The sequence below is a fragment of the Arvicanthis niloticus genome, chromosome 12 (genome assembly GCF_011762505.2).
Source record: "Arvicanthis niloticus isolate mArvNil1 chromosome 12, mArvNil1.pat.X, whole genome shotgun sequence".
NCBI classification, from domain to species: domain Eukaryota; kingdom Metazoa; phylum Chordata; class Mammalia; order Rodentia; family Muridae; genus Arvicanthis; species Arvicanthis niloticus.
The window spans coordinates 77495035-77518865 of NC_047669.1; the positions used below are offsets into that span (position 1 = coordinate 77495035).

General features: G+C 48.3%; 2 protein-coding genes across 6 annotated transcripts in view; one reads left to right on the plus strand and one right to left on the minus strand.

Annotated features, from left to right (window-relative positions):
- Positions 1-992: 992 nt before the first annotated feature.
- On the plus strand, positions 993-15475 carry Get1 (guided entry of tail-anchored proteins factor 1). Its single transcript, XM_034515190.2, has 5 exons — positions 993-1193; positions 8614-8779; positions 9593-9660; positions 11459-11573; positions 13665-15475. Exons 1-5 carry the CDS (start codon positions 1092-1094, stop codon positions 13736-13738), a joined length of 525 nt encoding a protein of 174 aa, XP_034371081.1. The 5' UTR covers positions 993-1091; the 3' UTR covers positions 13739-15475.
- Positions 15476-15707: 232 nt separating this feature from the next.
- Lca5l (lebercilin LCA5 like) overlaps positions 15708-23831 on the minus strand; it is a 32907-nt gene continuing 24783 nt past the window's right edge. For 4 of the 5 annotated variants that reach the window (XM_076943204.1, XM_076943203.1, XM_076943206.1 and 1 more), the window contains 5 exons: positions 21350-21434; positions 20141-20244; positions 19713-19830; positions 19056-19166; positions 15742-17522 (listed from right to left, as the gene is read on the minus strand). In XM_076943204.1, coding sequence (XP_076799319.1) covers positions 16738-17522; positions 19056-19166; positions 19713-19830; positions 20141-20244; positions 21350-21434 — 1203 coding nt within the window. In that variant the 3' untranslated portion in view covers positions 15742-16737. Of the gene's footprint in view, positions 17523-19055; positions 19167-19712; positions 19831-20140; positions 20245-21349; positions 21435-23831 lie in introns of all 5 variants that reach the window. The other variant, XM_034515189.2, reaches the window with a different exon arrangement.

The window sequence follows — 23831 nt, forward strand, 5'->3', positions numbered from 1 at the left end:
ATCTTAAGTGTGTACAGCGTCTGGCAGTCTGCCTGCAGCCTGGGGTAGTTCAGCTGGAAGGAAAGCTTATGGAGTGGCAGTCTTCTCGTCAGCATGCCCTTTCATGGAGATAATTCAGTCCACTGCTGATGGTAGAACCACAGGCAGTATTTCTATAAGTATCTTGTTCTCAGACTAACAAGGCAGAAAAGACAGCCAACTATCTTTCACTTTATTTACCATATGTAAATGAACCGGGGTTCTTTTGTTATGAATACTCATTATTGTCTAAATTTAGATAGTTCTATTAAAAGGTCACTGTAAACTTTTTCTTTGATCGTGCTGAGGATGGCTGGTACCTAAGATTTCCTCACATGTTTGGCAAGTCTCTACCAGTCACTAAGTGATATCTTTTGATTAATAAACTCATCTTTTAGGATTACAATTTTCTACATTGTTCGTGTTTATTAGTGCTTAGATTTAAAATGTAGACGAATCATTTTACATGCAACACCGGGTTAGAAAACATTTTTAGTAGTTACCTGTTATGATAAAGTAACTTTCTGTTCATACAGAGGCTTACCCTAAAAGAAATTTATTCAAGAATGAAGGTGCGTTAGTTAACTCAGTAAGAATGTAAGTAGTTTTCGGTTACTACACTCAATCATAGTTTGCTAAAAGCTGTTTAGCCTCTGCAAGTGGGATGACTACCACCCAGCTATGAAAGCCGGGAAGGCGAAAGGCGAAGACAGTGCTAAGTAACACTCCGTGCTGCCCCCTAGAGGAGGTGTAGAGTGTGAGCACTGTGGCCTCTGATGCTGGGTCCCGCCGTGTTGTCGTAATCGCGGTGCACTGGTGCAGGCGCAGTTGACGACGCTGTCTTCCAGCCAAGACCGTAGCGGGGCGGGGCTGCAGTGCGCAGGCGCAGTAGATGACGCTGTCTCCCAGGCGCTGCCGTAGCGGAGTACGGCTGCAGTACGCAGGCGCAGTTGGCGACGCTGGCTCCCAGGCACCGCCGTAGCGGAGCAGGGTTGCAGTGCGCAGGCGTAGGCGAGCGCGGAGGCGCTGTCACCATGGCGCTGCAGTAGCGGTGCAGGTGCCTGGGATCCAGAATGAGCGCGGCCGAGACGGACCGCTGGGCGTGGCTGCTGGTGCTGAGCTTCGTGTTCGGGTGCAACGTGCTGCGCATCCTCCTGCCGTCCCTGTCCTCGTTTGTAAGTAGCTGCCGGAGGCCGGGGAGCGGCCGAGCCCGGGGCCTTGAGCAGTCCTTGCTGCATGCTCTCTTCCTCCAGATGGCTCCGAGCGTCTCACAGATCGCAAATTTGCAACCAGCTCCACTTACTGCATTCTAGAGGTGGGAGGTCCGGAGCCTCGCTTCCCGGCAGAGGAGCAGCCAGGGCCAGGCATCCTTATGGGTACCTGTGCCCGGAGCGGCTGACCCCCCGGTTTAAGTGAGCTCCCTTCTGCTCTATCCGTGAGTACAAGGAACACTATAGAGCAATCTATACAGGCCATACCGTTCTTGCTCACTCAGGTTTCTGTTTATGTGTGTGGGTGTTTTTCCTGCGTGTATATCTGTGCACCGTGTGCTTTCATTGCCAGCAGAGTCCAGAAGAGAGTGTTGGATCTTCTGGAATTGGAGTTACAGACATTAGTTACCTGCCATGTAGGTGCTGGGAACAGAACTCAGGCCCTCTGCAACAGTATTCAGCGCTCTTTCTTACCCACTGAGTCATCTCCAGCCCCAACATATTTCTACATGACTTTTCATCTTTCACTCATGCCTGTATAATGAAGTCTTCACATAATTCCCCAAAGGACTGGATGCAGGAAGGTCAATAAGGATTTTTCTATGTACTGGGAGAGGGCTTGAGGGGCCACTAACTGGGGATGGATGTTTCCACACTCAGTGCCTTTCCTGACCTGCCTGCATATTTCTCTTCATCTGTCTTGTTATCTGTAGCCTTTAACCTTTTTTAAAAACTATTTTTATGTGAGAGTTTTGCCTGAAGAGGGGTCAAGGGAACTCGTAACTTGTAGCTGGCCTGTGTGATTTGTGAGTGAGCCCCCCAACTTTGGGATGTGACACTGTCTGCAGAATGGGGAACACCTAGCAGGCGAGCCCACACATTTGAGACCACAGCAGACATCTGCGTTGTGGGCGGTTGGTAGGAGACACTGAATGTGATGCCATTGTCAGTCATCTGTTTTTCTGGAGAGGCATCTAGTCCTTATCCCTGTAATCCTTTTGTTTGTTTCCGTGATTGTGTCTGGATAGCAACCCCTTGTGGTTATGTGTGTTCTCATTCTGCTTTCTTTTGTAGTTTTATTTTTCCATCTTTTTGTGTGTGTGTGTGTATGTGAAGACTGAGGTCAGTCGGTGTCAAGGATAGTCCTTGGCTACTCTTCTGCCTTATTCATTGAGGCAGGGTCTCTCAGTAAAACCCAGAGGACACAGCCAGGGCTACACAGAGAAACCCTGTTTCGAAAAAACCAAAAAAAAAACCAAAACAAAACAAAACAAAAAAAAAAAACAGAGGACACTGACAGGGCTAGCTTGCTGTGGGGATCCTGGCTCCATATCTACACCCACCTTTCAGGTGGTTCCTCATGCTTGTATATCGAGAACTTTAACCACTGAGACAGATCCCTGCCTTGGGGGTTCCACCTCTTACGTCCCGTGTCTCATTCTCTTTCACCTCACAGTGGAGCTAAGGAAACGGATCTCAGATGTTCAGGGAGGCTGTGTTGGGCTGTCCTCCTCACTGAAGTGGTCATGAGTTTCCAGTAGCTAGCAGGTCGGGAGGAGATACAGATCCTGTCACCAACTCAGGGTCCTCCAGTACACGTTTACCAGACGTGTGTGTTCTGTATTAGTCTCTTGTCACAAAGGATGGGCACTGTAGCTTCACATGCCCGAGTGTTTGCTCTCTGTGCATGGCCATCATTGTTTGGAGGCAATGCTTGGGCCTTGATCTGGGCCTGTCTCAAGTCCTGTGCTGTTCCTGAAGGTTGTATAGCCTCTGCCTTGAACCCACGGAGCTAAAATCCTTTGGCAGTGACACCTGGGGTGGTTGCTGGGTTCAGAAAGACAATGCATTACCATAGGGGAGAGGAGCCTGTCATTGGTGTTTAGAACAGGGAGGACAAATAAGAGATCCAGTTTGCCTGGCTGCTGGGTTTCCAGTAAGGGAGCTTTTGTGAACACTCTGGTGTAAGGAGGGCAGAATACCTCCCCACAGTGCTTAGAGCACCCTTCCCCCGACCCCCAAGCCTCTGATTTGAAGAACCCACTATGACAAATCAATGACAAGAAGGTTGGGTTGAGGCTGTAGAGGGTAGCCTTCTGCACCGTGTTCCTGAGCTTCGGTGCAGTCAGGAGGAGTGCACACCCTCAGTGCAGCAGGAAGGTGGGTGAGGTGCTGGGCATCCAGGTAGACTGAGGACGGCAGTGAACTGTGGTGTCAGTGGGGGAAAAATCTGATGACTTTTGGACTATTTAACTCTCTTGTTGTTCTGGGGCCAAAAGCTGACAGTTTCTGGCTATTAACTCCTGCTGATAGCAGCAGGGGATTAAGAAAATAAATTTAGTTATCTAGGTTCTTAACTCTGACTGGGCTTCTAGATGGCCAGGCCAGAGGCTCTGAGTTCGTTAACTTTTGGTGAGCCAGAGAGGAAGGAAAAGAAAGAAAGTCAGGCATGCACGTAGACACATGTACACTGGATGAAGCAGAAAAGGACTACACCACTGTTTGATTATTGTTCTTAGTTTTTATACCTTCTCAGGATAATTGATTACATTTTTTTCTAAGCATTTTTACATTCCATAAGTTCATAGTAAGTTTAAAGTAATATTTCATGTCATAGATTGATAAGGCTCAAGGCGTTACAGCAGAGTTGCTTACCTGTCTTTCCGTTAAGACTAGTACCCGAGTAAACATTCGTTGTTATGGGGTTACTAGCCCCACAAGTTCCTTATTAGTTTAGAGCAATAGTTATTATGTTGTAAGTTAGCATGATTTTTGTCAAGAGACAAGTCATCTTCCTTGTGTCTTTCTAGTTTGACATCTTATATAGATAGATTAGTCCATCATTTATTTTCTGCACTTGCACCTACAAATAAATTGCCCATTTCAAGTTTTATGACCTCCAGTTACCAGACAGTGCCCTTGTTCCTGACCTTGAAGGAATGCTTTCCTGGATTGTAAATTTGTTCCAAGCCTGCTTTCTTTTCCTAGTGCAATTAGCCCATGACGGATGACACATGAAGGATCACAGTATTTGCAGCTTTTACTCTACAGGGGAGGCTTGCGATTACTTGTCTCAGTTTAGGAGTTCTATAAAATCATGATCAGGAATTAGGAAACCATCAGTTTCTCCACACAGCATTGCTACATGAAAGTACACGTTCATGTTGATCTGCAGAAAATCTGCCCAATAGGGTGGGGTGAATTCTTGTTAATGAAGGAGTCATCAAGCTGTAAAATAGTGGCATATCAACAGTGGGAAGTAATCCTGGGGTGAAGTCTCTAAGGATTCTGCCTCTCAGAGTGCAGCCATTGCAGCCATGGAGAAATGGTGGGCCATTTCCTGAAAACTCACTTGCCATACATAGCCCTTTCTAGACAGCCTCTGTCTGGTGCCTGTGGTTAGCCTGGTTGGAATTTTCCTGAGGGTTCTTCCCTTTAGGTTGGTCATGACATGCATAGTCGAGACTGTCTAATTTATAAAATAAGGGATCCAGTGTTGTCTCAGGAGAAGGGGACATTAGACACACTGTGTGCTCATTCATGGGGAGGGGAATACACTGCTCAGGTGCCCCAGGTGGGTGAGACTCTTCAAAGATTTGCAGAATTCCCAGGACTGGCATGACAGTCCTGGGCTTGTAGTGTGCAGGTGCCCATGCCAAGTTCCTGACAGACCCTGCTCTGCTACCAGTCGCATGTGTACACATGCTTCTGGGGCCTGGCTGGTGTAGCATACTTCTCTCTGCTTGGTCAGTAGTTTTGAAGTTACCCCTTTGCTTTTTGCTCCAAGCCTTAGGTACTCGCATTCCACAGACCAGACTCTGAGCAAAGCCCTTCTTTGGGATTTTTGTTATTTATTTATTTATTATTTACTTATTTTTGAGACAGGGTTTCTTGGCTATCTTGAAACTCACTCTCTAGAACAGACTGGCCTCAAACTCAGAGATTGCCTGCCTTTTATTTATGAGATTAAATGGGATTAAAGGCATGCACCACCATGCTTGATTAGGACAGGATTTTGTATGACTTCCAAGTGTTAGGATGACATAGCAACCTAACAGGATATACTCCTGGGTCTTGACAGAGTGGTGTGTTCTGGGTGATAGGCAGAGTGCTTGGCTGACAGAGCCCCTGTAGGGTACACAAGCAGGGAACAGGCATTTCAGGAGGTGGTTAGCCCCACCCAGGGAGTCACACTAGATGACCCTGGTACTAGTTGTGAGCCTTGCAGATTTCTGGACTTTCTGTGTTTGGGTTTTGGTCTCTACATGTTGGTGACCTGGGTTGGTCATTTTTGAACTTGCCTGAGGAATCCCAGGAGGGTGGAGCTGGGCTGTGCAGGTCATGTCGCCAGCTATTAGACTGTCCCTGGGTCAGCAGTGACAATGTGGCTGCAAGTTAAGTCCTGGACAAATATTATCTATTGGCAGGGTGTGTCCTGGCCAAACTGGACTGAAGCACTGCAGGCAGGAGCACAGTGTACTTGCCCGTGGGCAGCTGACCTCTGGCCACTGGGTGGGAAGAAGGAAGCTGAGATCCTGTCCTTTGCTCCACCTGAGTCATCTGGGTAAAAATTTCACAAACTTAGTGCCTCAGATTGTGAGTAATTCTGCCTCCAGGGCCTTTGTGAGTTGGAATCTTCTGTTTTTCTTCTGAGGTGCACCCACTGTGCCATCACTGGGCTGCAGGTGGCTGGCTTTGAGCCTCTCCTCCTGCAGCTTCCCAAATGATGGGATGACAGGAGCATCTCCATCAGGAACCTAGCTTCCTCCTGCTTCTGTGGAGCCATGGGGAGGCGGCCTGGGGCAAGAGCTGGGTCGTGCGTGTCCAAACCCCTGAGATGAAAAGGAATAAGATTGCCCCCACCCTCTGCCCCTCAGAGGAGCCCAGGGAGTCCAGCAACCATGACAGGCATTGTCTCCTTATAAGGTTGCATTCAGCAGTATCTGAAGTTCCTCCCCATGCATGAGGCTCCTTAGTACCCTGGCCCAGCCAGTGATATGCACTCTCCCCGAGACCCCTGCACACCCTAAAGGTTTAATCATAGCCTTTGTTCTCCCAATTAAACAGGCTGTCTCATTGAAGCCTGCTCCTGAAAGTCTGTTTTCCCCCACTGAGGTCCCCATCCCCAACTCTTCCTCCTTGTCCACCGTCTCCACCCCCTCAGGATCTGCTGGTTGTGACCACAGGTCATACTGCTATAGGGTGGGAAAGCAGAGCCCTAATGACAAGTTCCCTGTTTAAGTATCCTTTATAGAGTCTCTGATTTTTTGTTAAATGTAAAGTTTTTGTATTTATGTATGTATTTAATATGTATTGGTGTGCTGGGTAGTGGTGGTGCACGCCTTTAATCCCAGCACTTGGGAGGCAGAGGCAGGCGGATTTCTGAGTTCAAGGCCAGCCTGGTCTACAGAGTGAGTTCCAGGACAGCCAGGGTTACACAGAGAAACCCTGTCTCGAAACCACCCCCCCCAAAAAAAATATATGTATGTATGTATATGTACATATATATGTATACACACACACACACACACACACACACACACACACATTGTTGTTTTGCCTGCATGAATGTCTGTGTGTGTCAGATTCCCTAGAACTGGAGTTGCAGACAGTTGTGGGCTGCCATGTAGGTGCTAAGAATTGAACCCAGGTCTTCTGGAAGAGGAGCCAGTTCTCTTAACCACTGAGCCATCTCTCCAGCCCCCCAGATTTTTTAAAACTTTATTGATTCTTTGTGAATTTCACATCATGCACCCCAATCCCATTTATTTCCCTGTCCCTTCATATCTGTTCTTTGCCCTTGCAAACCCCCTCAATGAAAAAATAAAAAAATCTTGTTGTGGAAATTATAGTGTGTCTCACAGTATACCCTTTGTCCACACATATTTGTCCAGCACACACTGTAAATGTTGGTTGCAGTGAGTCATTGGTCTGGTTTGAGGCCTCTGGCTTCAGCTACACCAATATTGGATCCTCACTGGGATTCCTCCCGGATGTCCTGTTCTTGCCCTGTGTCATGGAGATGCTGCAGTTTTGGATCTGCAGGACCGGCCGTTTCACATGCTCCCAAAGTTCATAGATTGGGTGGACATTAGGGTGGGCAGGCAAGCTCAAAGCCCTGTCCGCTCTCCTGTACCCACACCGCCAGGGCAGAGTCTACAATACTGACCCGGCTAGCCCTCCTGAGTGCTACGGGTAGCAAGGGTCAGGGTCTACTCTAGGGAACGAGGAGTAGGGAGAGGGGGAGGGGAGTTGATTCTCTGATTTTGAATGATAGCTCTGTGACTTTTTAAACATTATTTTGGCCTTTAAAATTATTTTTTTATGTGAATGATGTTTGGTTTGTGTGTATATTTATCTTTGTATCACCTGCATGTCTGGTGCCCATGGATTCAGAAGAGAGGGTGTTGGATCCCCTAGAACTGGAGTTAGAGATGGTCGTGAACCATCATGTGGGTGCTGGGAACTGTACCCCAATCCTCTAAAGACAAGTACTCTCAATACTGAGAGTTTCTGCCCCTGTAACCATTACAGACTTCTGTCCATTCCTTTTTTTTTTTTTTTTCTCTCCAGGATGGACCAGGCTGAAGTAACTCTCCCTTTGAGTGGAGAACAGTGGGCAGTAGAGAGAGGCAGGTTTGCAAACCCTGTTCCTTGTCCACTGTATAGCCGTAAGGGTGACTCACAGTGCTGGTCCAGCCTAGGGGCTTCAACGTATGGGTTCCTGAGGGGGCCTCAGCTTGTGTGCCTGAACTGTTTGTCTACCATCACTGCTGGGTCAAGGGTTTGGCTCTGGCTGTAACTGAAGTTGCCTTCCTTTGTGGCAAGCAGAGGGGTCCTCTGAGCTAGGGGTGGTGCCATTGCTGTGGGCCAGCTAAGCGTCACATACTTCCTCTTTTCATCTTTAAAACCAGCAGCTATTCTCTTAAGATTGGGCAAGCACGCACATTCAGGGGTTAGCCATACAGTATATAAAAAGCAGTTTCCCCCTGAACCCTTGAAGGTAAGTTGACAGCCTCCGCTCTTCTGCACCTTGGTGAGTGAGCAAAGGTCTGTCTTGGCTGTAATACTGGTGACAGGTGTGTTCAGTTTGAAGGCTTGGTTTGGTTTCCCCTCAGAGAAGAGCAGTGCTGTGTTTGGAGGGTCCTGGACAATGCTGTTACTGCTCATCCACTGGGGTAGTGCTTCCATTTGTTGGTGAGGCAGGTCTCTGGCGATTACTGGCCTGGACTGTACCTTTCTGCACCCCGGCTTCCCCACCTAGTCCTGGGACCCTGACAAGCCTTGAGAGCTGTTGGGTGCCACCTGGTGGCCACCGTTGCACATATCCAGAACACAGCATCTTAGTGAGGAAGGACACTGATACCCGCCTCCTCCCTGCCAGATTTCCAGGGTGCTGCAGAAGGATGCAGAGCAGGAGTCACAGATGAGAGCAGAGATCCAGGACATGAAGCAGGAGCTGGCCACCGTCAACATGATGGACGAGTTTGCCAGATATGCCAGGCTGGAAAGGAAGATCAACAAGATGACGGACAAGCTCAAAACACACGGTGCTTGTCTTGCAGCCACTGATGGTGGGGGTGGGTGGGGGAGGGGGGTGAGGGAAGGGGGTAGGGAGGTGGGGGGAGCTGTCTTCGTGTGTGAATTTGAGGTATATGCGTTACTTCTCCTTATTTGCTGGTAAACCCTTTGCTTTCTAGATCCAGAAATCCTTGTAGATTTTTCTTTAGAGCCAATTCATTCTCTGTAGATTTTCACTTTCAAGGCTGGCACTTTGCTGAGGGAAGTCCAGACGAACACACAGTGGGTCCTCAGGGCACTTGGCACTCTCAGGGGCATGCACACAGTGTGTAGACAGCAAGGAGCAGGTCCTGTGCAAGTGAAGGACAGTGCACACTTGGGTCCCAGTGTTCTATGGCAGTCAGGGAGCTCGCTGCGTTTCACGGCAGCCAGGGCTTCATAGTGAGGCCCTCCTTGTCTGTCTCTCCTTTGGGGCTACACAGTGAGTCCTCCAGAGGGCAGTGTGTCCTGAGAGCCCCTGCTGGGCTGTGTAGAGCACAGGCCTGGGAGGGCTGGACTCCTGCAGGAGGCTCAGAGATGGCGTAGGCTAGAAAATGGGGAGACGCTTTCAGTGACTTCAGGTGCAGTCTGAGTGGTGTCTACTCAAATAATAACATAGCAATCCACCTTTAAATGTAAGGCTTCTCACAGTTACACATTATATGTTGTCCTGTTTGCTGTTTCTAAGTATGTTGATTATGATTAGAATGTGTTTAATAAGGGAAGATAACATTTCCATGTGTTCAGGTGTGTTCTCAATTTTGCAGGATTAATTCATGTTTCACCGTGTTTTTTTCTTTCAGTGAAGGCACGGACAGCTCAGTTGGCCAAGATCAAATGGTTTATGAGTGTGGCTTTCTACGTGCTGCAAGTGAGTGTTGCCAGTGCTCTGCACAGCCGTGACTTTCCCCTTTGTCTGCTTGTGTATGTGCACACATGTGTAGGCACTTTCCCGTGTGTGTATGTGCACACGTGTGTAGACATTTTCCCGTGTGTGTATGTGCACACGTGTGTAGGCATTTTCCCGTGTGTGTATGTGCACACGTGTGTAGGCATTTTCCCGTGTGTGTATGTGCACATGTGTGTAGGCATTTTCCTGTGTGTGTATGTGCACATGTGTGTAGGCATTTTCCTGTGTGTGTTTGTGCACATGTGTGTAGGCATTTTCCTGTGTATGTTTGTGCACACTTGTGTAAGGAGGCCAGCGTTGGCAGGCTCTTTCACTGAAACTGGTAATCTTGTCAGTTTGCCTAGGGCCTGCTGTGGCCTCTGAGACACAGTCTGTGGGTACCATTTATCCAGTCCCCAGCTGTGAATTCCTAAGACTGAAAATAAAAAAGCCTTCCCGGTACTGGTGGTGCTTGCATCCTCCAGGTGGGAAACCAAAAGATTTCCTTTTCTTTTCTGTTTTTTTTTTTTTTTTTTTTTTTTCTTTCAAGACAAGGTTTCTTTGTGTAGCCCTGGCTGTCCCGGAACTGGAACTAGCTCTGTAGACCAGGCTGCCTCAACCTCACAGAGATCACCCTGCTCCTACCTCCTCAGTCCTGCGATGTAAAAGTGTGCACTAACTTGACACTTGTCTTTTTTTTTTTTTTAAATTTATTTATTTCTGTGTGTGAGTGTTTTGCTTGCATAATTGTTTGTACGCCACGTATGTGCCTGGGGTTCTTAGGGGTCAGAAGAGGATATTAGATTCCCTGAGACCAGAGTTAGAGACAGATGCGAGTCACCTGGTGGGTGCTGGGAATTGAACCTGGATCTTCTGGAAGAGCAGGCAGTACTCTTAAAAGCAGAGCCAGCCATCTCTCTTGGACTCCACTCTTCCCGACTTGTCCCATTACTTGCCTCTGGCATTCTTATCTGGGTGTGTGTGTGTTCTCTGCTTTCTGGATGCCACTTAGGGTACTCCACAGAGACTCACACACAGAGACTCACGCACAGAGATTCACGCACAGAGATTCACGCACAGAGATTCACCCACAGAGACTCACCCACAGAGACTCACCCACAGAGACTCACCCACAGAGACTCACGCACAGAGATTCACGCACAGAGACTCACACACAGAGACTCACCCACAGAGACTCACGCACAGAGACTCACGCACAGAGATTCACGCACAGAGACTCACACAGAGATTCATGCACAGAGACTCACGCACAGAGATTCACGCACAGAGATTCACGCACAGAGACTCACACAGAGATTCATGCACAGAGACTCACGCACAGAGATTCACGCACAGAGATTCACGCACAGAGACTCACACAGAGATTCATGCACAGAGACTCAGAGTCTCTTCATTCTGAGCATTTCAGCAGAGCGTTCAGGGCCACAGAAGGTGCTTCTGGGAAAGGACAAGAAGTGAAACATTAGTTTTCACCATCTTGGAGCTGATTGGGGTGACCGAGGGATTGTGAGTCTGGGCTGCTTTTCTACGGCACACAGTTCAGCTGCTCAGAGGCCGTGGGCAGATTCAGCTCATTTAAAAGTGCAGCATCTATGTTAAAACAGGAAAATGCCAGTTCCCACAAGCAGGTCCACCCCCCTGCCACCAGTGTGTGACGTTTTGTCTGGAGCTGTGTGTGCTTGCATGCGCACTCACGAGTGAGTGTTCACTGAGAGGACTGAGGGAGCCGTGAGGCCCCCTCACCACAGCCTCCTTCCAGGCAGCACTGATGATCTCACTCATTTGGAAGTATTACTCTGTCCCTGTGGCTGTGGTGCCCAGCAAGTGGATCACCCCACTGGACCGCCTGGTCGCCTTTCCCACTCGAGTAGCAGGTAATTGTTTTCTGGATATACAGTGGTGGTGGGACATTAGATGACCTGACTTCATCCTCACTGTCCCCTCAGCAACCTGCGCCTCCTATCTCAGCCTTCTCTTTCTCTCTGAGGAGTTTGCTGCTCTTGGCTGTTGCCTTTGAGTGTTGAAAAGGTCTTTTGGACACCAAAGGTTGTTCATGTCATTGAAGAGTGAGCAGACACAGACGAATACTTTTTCATGTTAGGTGTTCTTTAGACAGGATCCCACTGTGTGGCCCCGACTGGCTTGGAACTAGATTTGTAGACCAGGCTAGCCTCCAGCTCATAGACATCTGCCTTCTGCCTTCCCAGTGCTGGGATTAAAGGCATGCTCCTCCATGCCCTGGCAACTTAGGAACTATTTTTTAAAAATCGTGCCAGTTGGCATGCTTTCAGTGTAGCCCTTGGGAGGCAAGCAGGAGGATTGCTTGTTTTAGGCCTTCCCTCTTGGTTTGCACAGGAGTTTCAAGCCAGCCATGCTATATAGATAAAAAAAAAAAAAGATACCACTCTCCCTACAAAATCCATTCAGTTACAGATAAACCCTTAATGTTGTGGTCTGTTTTGAAGTGATGGGGTCACCTGACTGACGTTTTATCCCTTTTCCCTTGATGCTGTAAGCCCACTCAGTAAAATACCACAGTGGGCAGCTTCTACACACAGACTGGGTGTCTTTAGGACCCATTCTGTGGTTCATAAACAGCACCCTCTCTAGGGTCCTTGGGTAGGAGGAGGAAGGTCAGGCTGCACTGTGACCCCATCCTCTCTCAGAGGCCCAGACTACCACTGTCCCAGGGTAGGACTTTAGTGTAGGACTTAGGATCCATACTTGCAGGTCACAGCATTTTGCATTCAGTAGCTGCTTGTCATCTGAGTTTTCCTGTGAGGACATTTTTTTGGGTCCTGATCTTTGCTAGTAGAAATACTACTCTGCTGGACATGACGGCCCAGGCCTAGATCCCAGCCCTGGGAGGAGGAGGGGGAGGAGGGGAGGAGGGGAGGAGGGGAGGAGGGGAGGAGGGGAGGAGGGGAGGAGGGGAGGAGGGGGAAGGATTGCTACAGCTTCAAGGCCAACATGGACTACAGTGTAAAAGCCTGTAAAAAAACCAACCTGCATATTCTCGTCAGTCATGGGTTCTGATGTGTGGTGAATATTGTTCATACTGTACTGAAATATAGTAGTGAAGTCATTGAAAGGGAGCAGTTGCAAGGACCTACAGTGTAGCTGTGCTGTGTTCTCAACTCCCCCCTCCCCTCCCCTCTCCCTCCCCTCCCCCCTCCCCTCCCCTCTCCCTCCCCTCCCCTCCCCTCTCCCTCCCCTCCCCTCCCCTCCTCTCTCCCTCCCCTCCCCTCCCCTCTCCCTCCCCTCCCCTCCCCTCTCCCTCCCCCTCCCCTCTCCCTCCCCTCCCCTCCCCTCCCCCCTCCCTCCCCTCCCCTCCCCTCCCCCCTCCCTCCCCTCCCCTCCCCTCCCCTCCCCCCTCCCCTCCCCTCCCCCCTCCCCTCCCCTCCCCTCCCCTCCCCCCTCCCTCCCCTCCCCTCCCCTCCCCTCCCCCCTCCCTCCCCTCCCCTCCCCTCCCCTCCCCTCTCCCCCCTCCCCTCCCCTCCCCTCCCCTCTCCCTCCCCTTCCCTCCCCTCTCCCTCCCCTCCCCTCCCCTCTCCCCCCCTCCCCTCCCCTCCCCTCCCCTCCCCTCCCCCCTCCCCTCCCCTCCCCTCCCCTCCCCGCCTCCTCTCCCCTCCCCTCCCTCCTGTTGGGCTCAGGCCTGAGGAGCAGCAGGCCACCTTTGGCAGCACTCTGCTGAGCTGTCAGCCTTACAGCCTGGGCAGGAAGATAGGAATATCTTCACTTTAGGCCTCAGAAAATATGAATTTATTTATAGTGCTTTTTTGAGAAGTGAAAAAGAAAGAGTGGTACAGGGTGTTCTTACAGCCTGTTGACATAAACCCAGTGGCTTCTCTGTCAGGAGATGCACAGTGCAGGCCTGTGCTCCTTCTCTTGCACCTCCTCCCTGTAGGTGGTTGGTAACAAAGGCTTGGCTGCTGCCCCTCTGACATAAGTTTCTTTCTTTTCAGGTGGAATTGGAATCACCTGTTGGATTTTAGTCTGTAACAAAGTTGTGGCCATCGTTCTCCACCCTTTCAGCTGAGGGCAAGGCCAGCCACAAGTCTTTACAAAAGGATTCTGATAGGGTGAGGAGTGGATTGCACACAAGTCCACAGATTGTCTTTTATGTTTTGGAATATGTTTGCTTTTATGTGTCACCTGGGATTCTTGTTGATGTCAGGATTTTCTGCACTCGCCATTGAGCCAGACAGACCAGTTATGGCACTCACGTATCGTCTGATGTAGCTCTGGATCCATACTGACTGGGAACCACCAAGTGGCATCTGCTGGTGCTTGTTCTGAGCATGGTTTGGGTCTGTCACCAGCTGCAAAGTCAGACTTGTAACAACTCCAATAGTGTCATTTTTAATTTTAGAAAAACCCTCACTTTTCGTACCACTACTGACCCTTTTAATCTCATAGTTACTGAAGTTACACAGGTTAGTGGATGTTTGTGCTTGTCCCCTTGAAATGTCACACATAAGTGTATGAAAAGCATCGCCGTATGTCTAAGCTTGTTAGTTTTTCATCATGGTTCCTACATGTGTTCACAAGATTATGTATATTTTCATGTAAAGCATTTCAAGTGAAGCCTGTCTTTAAAGCATTGGGTGTTTATACTGTGCAGAGTGGAACAGGGTGAGCAAGGTGCAGTCTGATCCAGTTCATCTGAGACTGCTTAGGCTCATGAAGTTAGTAGGCAGAATTCTATTTTTGTTTTTATTTTTTGTTTTTTTTGAGACGAGGTCTCTCAGTATAGCTGCGGCTGTCCTGCCTGAAATTATATAGATCAGGCTTATCTCAAACCCACAGAGATCTACCTGCCTCTGTCTCCCAGATGATAGAATTAAAAGTATATGTGTTATGCCAAGATTGTTTTGAAGCACTTTTCCTAGTTACAGTATTTGCCAGTGTTGTGTGACTGTTCCAACAGCCTTATTGCAGGAGCAGGCCATCACCGCCTGGGCTGCACAGAAAAGCTCCCTGCCAGCACTGGTTGTCCTGGAATTACTACGTAGACCAGGCTGACCTGGAATTTACAGGAATCCTCTTGTCTCTGCCTCATGGCTGCCAGGATTAAGGTCGTAGCAGTGGGTTTTGAAGGATCATATTTATATTCTTGTGTTTCCTAGTGATCTCCTAAGTCGCTCTTTGTTGTTTCAACTGTACTGTGAACAGGCCAAGCGTGTGGCCCTTGGGTTGGTTGTAGACTGCGTGCCACCAGAGCAGGCTTGAGAGTCCATTGGTTTAAACTCAGCAGATGCTGCAGGTTGATCCACAACTACTTGGCTGTATTTGTAATGGGCACAAATGGAGTGCAGCAGTGGGCACAGGCAATGTTGCCAGGAAAACCTGCCCACTAGCTCCAGCATGCTCACCACAAAGGAAGCACTTGGTCTATACAAGATTAGTTCAGGACCTGAGGAGGTTGGGACAGAATCTGGGTTCCCTCCAGGGATTCAGCCCTTGATGTGGGGGAAGGTGTGTGTTCTCCTCCTTTCTGTAGTAAGCCACAGTCTGCAATGGTGCTTTTTGCCCACATCATTTAGGTAGCCAGGGTCAGCATCCCAAGGCCATTTGGAAGGGCAATCAGAAGAAAGTGCCCTGACCAGACGCCTCTCACAGGACTTGTGATTTTGGCTGACCTGAAGGAACAAGTGACTGTTAGTGTCCCCTGCGTGTAGTGTATGTGACACCGAGGAGGGGACATCAGTATGGTTTTTCCCCCTAAATTGTAATTTGTTTATTAATGGATAATAAACATTGAGTTAAAAAGGGACTGGGTGCCTTGGAAGTGTGCTTCTGTCCCCTCCTGCCTTGGCATTTTCTCAGGCTCCACTGTTAGCTGCTTTTTAGGGACCTCCAAGACGGCCCGTGTTTATGTGTGTTGGTGTGTGTGTTCTCCAGACGGCCTGTGTTTATGCGTGTTGGTGTGTGTGTGCATTTAAAGCCTTTAACATTGTTTTATAAAAGGAAACATCTAAAAAATCAGAATCTCTAATTTTTGTTTTAATTTAAATTTTAATTTTGAGATAAGGTCTCACTGTACAGTCCTGGCTATCCTGGAACTCACTATAAAGACCAGGCTGGCCCATCCTGCCTAAGAGATAGCCTGCCTCTGCCTCCTGAGTGCTGGGATGTGGGTAGAGGCTCTACACACAGCTTACATCCCGTATACCCCATCACCTCCATCACCACCACCACCATCATCACCATCACTATCCCTCTGCAGGCATTATACCATTGGCCACACACAGCCCTTGATCTCAGTTGTTAATAGCCCATAAACATTTGGAGACAGTGTGATGGATTTTACATAATGATTAAGTTGTTCTAATAGCTAAATGAAGGCAAGTTACACAATGTCGATTGGGAATACAGACCCTTTATAGTCCCAACAAAATACTGTTGGAATCAGACCTAAGCAGCCAGCTTGAACATACAGTTGTTTTAGAACAAGATTAAGAGAAATGGTCATTGTGTAACAAAAAGAAATAATAAATCTCAACAATAACAAAATAATACAGACTTCTATACAGGCACAGGGCGGGGGGCTCACAAAGGCAGGCCACTTAGATGCTTTCAGCTCAGCTGAGCAAGAGACCACCAGAAATGTCTCACGAGGCCAAGCTTGAATCCTTGTACTGTCTTTGTGTCTGCTGGCCATCTTGCTGGTCAGTACCTCTTCCATGCAGTTGTGACGACCAGCCGTCTTGCTGACAGAACTTATGTGCTTTAGGCTGGCCAAGAATCGCCAGCTGTGAGTCCCAGATTTCCGGGCTATGTAATAAACCAAATCTTCCTAAAAAGAGTGGGCGTGCATGTTCCGCCTTCATAATAAAGATGTAGATTTGTATTTAAAATGTTACCATATGACCAACGGATAGTGGATTTTTTTTATTAGCAATCACGCAAATTACCCAAATTACCCACATTCCACCCAAGTACTAAAACAGACCCTATGTAAGCCCTCACATGGCAAATAAGATTAAAGGCACATAACTAGTACATAAACCAGAATGTATCTGGTGGCTGCTGCATTTAAACAACAGTCTTCCTGTTGGCTTCCTTGGGCGAGGCCTGGATGGACCGCACCACGGTGGCTTTGGAGTCCCCGAAGGCGTTGCTGGCCGAGGCCTGGAGTCCGGGCTGTGGGGACTTGCTGACTGCCTCGCCATTGCTGGGGCCAGCCCTGCCCGCGAAGCCCGCGCCGAACAGCTCCTCCATGAGGTTGCTCTTCCTGTCGCGGAATGCCGTCGCTCTGGCCCTGGCCCTGGCCCCCTTGCCGAACGAGGGCTCGTAGCCGGTAGGCTCCAGCCGCAGCTCCTGCTCGCTGCGGTGCTTGCCCGTGCCACGGCGGCAGCAGCAGTGCGGGCTGCCGGAAACCTGCCTGCAGGAGGTGGGCAGCCCGTGGTGCAGGTTCTCGGTGGCCTCGGTGAAGGAATAGTGCTTCCGCGACCGCGGGGTCTTCCTCCGGCAGCGGCAGCGCCCATGCTCGGCGTCGCCGGCCTCGTCCGCCCCGTGCACCTCGTCCATCTTGTCCGCCCCGGGCAGCTTGTGCGCCCCGACCACCTCACCGACATTGCCTGCATCACCAGCATCGCCTGCATCACCAACATCGCCTGCATCGCCCGCTTCACCCCCATCCCCGGCCGCCCTGGCCAGGGCCTCATCCTCGGCGTCCTTGGGGGCCTCGCTTCCCATTGCAGTTGGCTGTGCTTCTGCTGGGATGGCTCTCTTTTCTTGGTCTTCCTTTTTCTCTTTTGGCCTTCTAGGAGTTTCCAAAGAGGTTTGTGGTTTCGGGTGTTCGACCTCCTTTGATAAATCTGCGTTTAGAAAGATGGAACATTGAGTGCCCTCAAACAAAAAGTGGATTTTAGGAGGCTCCTCCACCCCCACTCCCAGTGCAGTGCAAGCTGAGGGCCTGAGCACCCTGGCACCCACTAGAAAGCAAACTCCCGAAGGGGCACATGGCTGTGCGGGACTCTGCCCCCAGCACGGGCAGATCCTGAGCATTGCTGCTGGGCTAAAGGGGGGCTTCCTTCAATGAAAGCTCTGCCTCCGGGCAGTGAGGCCCAGGGTAGTGGGGAAAGATACAGTGTCTTGTCCTGGTCTCCAACCAAGTGCTCACTGCACTTACACACACCATACAAAAAAATGAATGGATTCATGGCTGAGAGTGTGATTCCAGGTTTGACACCCCTGCTCCATAAGACCAACCAACCAGTCCCAACCAGAAAAACCTCAGAGGATTCCCATTTCAGGATAGCATGTTCACACACCTCCCTAGATGTCCAGACAAGCCACTGAGATGGCAGAAGTGGCAAATACACAGCGTACTAATACACAGAAGGGGGCGTTGCTAACCTTTCCTAAACTGTCCCAAGCAAGTGGGAATTAGGAAAAGAAAACGTTTATTCATGCAAAGTACTAAGGAAATCTTGTCTTGGGGCTATTAAAACATGCTCAGCATCCATTCAAACAACAATCATTTCAATGGAAGCTAAGGAAATGGCCCACTGATGGGTGTATGTAAATCAGCAATTTATTTTTATTTTATTTTTTTGCTTTTCCAGTAGTTTGGCAGTGTTTAGTAGAATTTAAGTGAATACATTCTTTCATCTCTAGGAACAAACTTACACAATCAGAGTTGCAAGGCTGTGTATGCAGCAGGCATGCTTTAGTTCAAACACTGCAAATACTCTAGAGAAGCAGCTGGTGAGAGACAGCATGCTGCTGGGGGCTCTGGGCAGCTCTGGGCAAGTGGCCTTACGGGAATTCTGCACTAGAACAGGAGCTCAAGGTATTTGCATTTGTTTCTTCTCCTGCTGCTGCTGGTGCGTGTGCATGTGTGTGTGTGTCTGTGCACACAAGTGCATGAATGTATGTGTACATGTGTGCATGTGTGTTTGTGTGTGTACATGTGTGTATGAATGCCTCACCACAGTATATGCTCAAATAGAATTTATCAAATGAACAAATAAATTTTCCAAATGTGGTTAAAAATAAGTAGGAAAGTTAAATGAGCGCTGGCCACAGGAAGTGCACAATTGGTGCTGTTCCCAGCAAACTGCACCCCACAATCATTGGCCTTATGGGGGACACTGCCAAAGCTTCTATTTCAACATAGTTGACTTCACAGCAAGAGTTTGGCCCTGCTAGGTCCTCTCAGCTCCTGTCAGGCCTGAGGAAATGCATGGAATTTTGGCTGGCTCACCTTCCGCTCAGCCTTGTGTTCCTAACTCACCTGTAAACTATAAAAACAATGTGACCAATCTTCAAGATTCTGAAGGAAAGCTATAACCTAAGAGTTTTTTTTTTTTTTTTTTTTTTTTACCTATGTAAAAATTATTAATCACCTGTCTGGGTACAAGAGTGACATTCCAGATGGAAGGCACAGATCTGCTCAGTGGCCACCTGTCCCCAGGAAGCTCGAGGAGATGGCACGTTCTTTAAGACCGTGAGATTTGCTGTGCAAAAATGAGGACATGGTTTAGTAAACAGAAGATTCAGTGGAGACACAGGCAGTGAAGGGAGCCTCTGGGAATGATGGGAGAACCCAGCTGCACACCAGGGCAGACAGACCAGGACCAACCCACACACCCACCCCCATCCCTTTCTCCTCCAGGCTCCTCTAACCAGGACAGCTAGAGATTTGGCAGCCCTGCCTGTGGCCTGGGGGGTTGACTTTGTTTGGGCAGCAGCAGCCTGGGCTGGCTGAGGCTCCTCCTTACACCCACAGAAGCATCTGGCTTTGACCTGCTCTCAAGAGCTGAAAGTTAGCTTGGTGATCTTAGGTTTAGAAACTCTAAGCAGCCCATCTGACTATTCTCTGTCCTGGATCTACCCCCGGGAGCCTTGGCTGTAAGGCTAATGACTTGTATCTTCCAAGATAATTCATGGCTTTGCCAGGTGACTGGCCCTGGACTTGTGGCCCTTCCCTTGCTTTGTTGTCTACAACCCCATGCTGAGATTGCAGGTGAGGCAAGGAGACTTTTTAAAAGCTGCTTGGTTACCTTCATATTTTCTCTTAGACTCTTCTTGCTTTGGTAGTTTACACATATAGTAAGAAATATCATGGTTTATTTCTGTTGATTTTTCTTTATGAACAATGTTTCCTTTTGCCTTTTTACCCTATAATTTACAAAAAACAGTAAAAAGCACATTTTTGAAGTGTAGATAATTTTAAATAAATATCAATGCTTTTTATATATGAGTGACTGCATTTAGTCACTCCTCCCACCCCAACCCCCTGGGTTTCTTGAGTAATATCCTTGGCTGTTCTGGAACTCACTTTGTAGAATATGCTGCCCTTGAACACACAGAGATCTGCCTGTCTGTACCTCCCAAGAGCTGGGATTAAAGGTACACCATCTACCCAGCCAGATACTCTATTTTTGTTAAAATATTTTTTAGACAATGCAAGATTTCAGAGTTTTCATACCTTAGTTATCCAAAATGGGACATCTGACTTTTGGGTTTCCTGGTGTCTCATATTTACAAATGGCAAACTTTTCTTGTCTGCTTGTACTGATTTTGTTGAACAAACTGTAAAATAGGTACATTATATGTGAGAAACATTTTGTATTCAGAAGCTTTACTGTTCTCAAGTGCACAATAAAGAACACCCCTGTACAGGAGCATTCTAAACAGGCAACACATGGTCAGGGCTCCCTTTCCTTCATCTGTCTTATCCTCCGTCTCAGAGGTCATGAGCCTCACAGTGTTAAGGGGAACCAGGTAGATGCTAGGATCAGGCAGTGTAGTTGTTTTATTGACTTTGTGAGAGACCAAGCCACTGCCACACCATGCCAGAGCTTCAGAGGCCTGGTGAGGAGATTTTCTGTGACACGAACAAGAGGCATGACCACCAAAATGGTCTCATGGCCACAACAGTCACACTGTCTTGTCTGGTGGGCGTTGCTCGGGATTATAATCCAGAGTCAGTGGAGGCTGAGAAATGGGGGTGGATGCCTTTGAAAACAGACCTGGCTGCTCCTTCTGCGTTTGAGGTGAGGGCTCTGCTGTGCCCATCTGGGCAGACCCCGTGGCTGGGAGGGACAGTGAATATGGGCACTTGCTCTCTTACAGGGCAAAATGCAGGAAGGAGTGCCAGCCTGGAGCCATCGTGCTCAACAACGGCGGACGGGAAAGAGCAGTGCTTTGTTGGGGTCTACAGTGGCAACTACACTGTTGTGCAGGGAGGTCAGAGACTGCTGGGGCAGCTGCTTAGGGCTGGAGGGGACTTCTTGGGTGTGGGGGTGTGTAGGGTAGGAGATGCTTTTTTGACCAGAGTGAGGTTACATGGCTGTAAGCATTGACCTAAATCCACTGACCCTGAAGGCTGATGTAGGCCTGTGTTATAAAATGTTCAGAAGCTGCACACTGGCTCACAGATCTCCTTAGAGAGCTCCGTTGGGTAGTCATTTTTGTCTTCTTCACCTGAGGTGGAGCAGAAGGGGCTGAGCCCAGTGGGAGCAAGAGAGTGTTGCTGGTTCTTTGTGACAGTATCACGGCTCCAATATTCTAGTCACAAAATGCATGCCAGCGCCCAGTCAAAGGACTGTTAAAGGTGTCACTGTTCTACCCATATAAATTAAGAAAATATCAAAATCTTAAAAATAGATTTTGAGCAGAAGGGACTACAACGTACCTTTCGGGTAATCTTCTTTATCTTGTAAATTTTTCAGTATTCGATTGGTGTAGATGTTTTTGATTTCCAGCTCACGATCCTTCTCCTAAAAAGAGCACCATGTCAGTTATAACTGCTTTATAAACCTAGACTTAACAGATCAATTTAAGAGGAAGTTCACTGGTCACATGCTGTAATGGAGAAGTGAAATAAAATGAAAATCCAGTCCTCAGTCGCTCTGGCCATACCTAGTGACCACAGTACTGGACAGCAAAGATCAAACCCTTTATCCCAGACCCCTTCACTCAGGTAGCGCACAGAGGTATAGGGTGGGTAAGGCTGACAACAACAAGACCTCTGCTCTAAACCCCAACAATAACGGTTTTAAATCATGGCAAAACAAAAGCTTTGAAGGTCTTAATTGTTGGGGTGGGGTGGGGGCGGGTAAGAAAAGGACTAAGAACCTGATGTAACCCTGATGTTATACATGGAGACCAGCCTGCTGGCTTGCTGGGATCTACCACTGTCTCTGAGGTCATCTCACTGGCACTACATGTGAGCCTGGTGTCTGCAGAAGTCAGAAGAGGGCATTAGATCCCCTGGAAGTGCAGTTATAGATGGCGTGAACTCCATGTGGGTGCTGGGTTGAACCTGGGTCTTCTGCAAGAGCAGCTGGTGCTGCTAACCTTTCAGGAATTATCCCAATCCTTTATCTTTTTTTAAAAAAAGATTTACTTGTTTTATGTGAGTACACTGTTGCTGTCTTCAGACACACCAGAAGAGGGCATTGGATCCCATTACAGATGGTTGTGAGCCACCAAGTGGTTGCTGGGAATTGAACTCAGGACCTCTAAAAGAGCAGTCAGTGCTCTTAACCACTAAGTCATCCCTCTCCCTCCCCACCCCTCTTTTATTTTTTACACTCCATTTAATCATAATGTTTTATTTTGAGATGTATAGGTGTGGATGAGAAATATCTTTTCTAGAATATGTGTTTTCAGAAACATATTATGGTTCATATTGCCCTTTCCTGCTTTGTTGTATTTTAACATTTAGCTCAGAGACTAGATATGCCAGTTTGTGGCTGTAACAACCTGAGTCCATGGAGGGCAGGAGAAGGAACCAGATCTAGAGCCAGTTAAGATGGTTGTGAGCTGCCACATGGGTGCTGGGAGTCAAACCTGACTCCTCTGTAAGAGCAGCCAGTGCTCACAGAGGCTCAGCTGCCTCTCCAGCCCTAGACTGATTGTCCCTCACACTGCTTTTGATAAAGATTTCAGTGTTTACAAGGGCACATGTTTTGGTTGCTGGAAAGTTTAGTCCTGTCTTTTGTTTGGTGTGAGATTTAGCTCAGCAGCAGATGCAGTGGTTGTGGATGAGCTGATGCAGGGCTGAGTGGGGTAGGAAGGGAGCAACATGAGGGAGAATCTCCTTTGGGCACAGAACAGAGCTTGGGCTGGGCCCAAGGGGGCTAAGTTAACAATTTGTAACACAATACAGGATACTGGTGTGGTTATTCAAGAGAAAAAAAAAGATGGATCACTGTTAAAATAACTTTTATTCACCTGATATAACTGTCCTTTCTGAGACCTAGCTTCTCCATCTGCTAACCTAGGCCTAGCCCTGGAAGCTTTTAGCTTCTATTCAATCTTATCTACACCTAGAATGTTTTCAGCCTCTGAGACTTACTGCTGAATTAGCTCTCCCTTTCTAGCTCTTTCTGAATTCTAGCTGGCTGGTCAACTTACCTGTTCTGGCTCAAACTCCTTTCCAATCTGACTGATTCAATCTGGCTTCTCTCTGGGCCTCGGAATTGCTCTGCTTGACTTTATACTAACTTTGGCAATATATTCTAATCTTCTGGCTCCTTCTCATTCTCTGGCTCACTCTGTCTTTGTTTGTGTCTAGCTAGTTCTCTCTGCAACCTGTTTTTGTAGAACTGTCCCAGTAAAACTGAGCCCCTCTCTGCATTGCTCCCTCAAGTAGATCCTATTCTGTCAAATCTTTCTCTGATTCATCACTTTGTCTGCCACTCACTTAAACATCACTTTCAAACATGGGTGCTTCCTTCTACAAACTAACTTTACCTTTGTTGTCTGAGATTAAAGGTGTGTGCCCATAACACACTCTTGGGGTTCACAGTGTAATCACATAACCTGCAACAGACCACAGAGGACAAGGGCTCATGGATGAATTTACAGCCAAGTTTACCATGAGCTCATAGGGAATACCGTCAACTAAGGATGTCTTTTTTGGTGCTCCCTGGGGCTTGCCTGTAAGTCCAGGCCCCAGCATCCCACTTGGGAGCTGTGGAGGCTGACGTCCATCTGCATAGTTAATCCCATACTTCGGTGATGGCCTTTCATTTGTGGAGATGACTCTGGAAATGAGGCTAATGTACAGAAACAGATGTCCTGGGAACTTGGGTTTATGTGGTAGATTATAGGGTCTTGAAATTGGCGTGCTTTCTGGTCCCTAAGCTCTTCCACAGCAGGAGTTTACT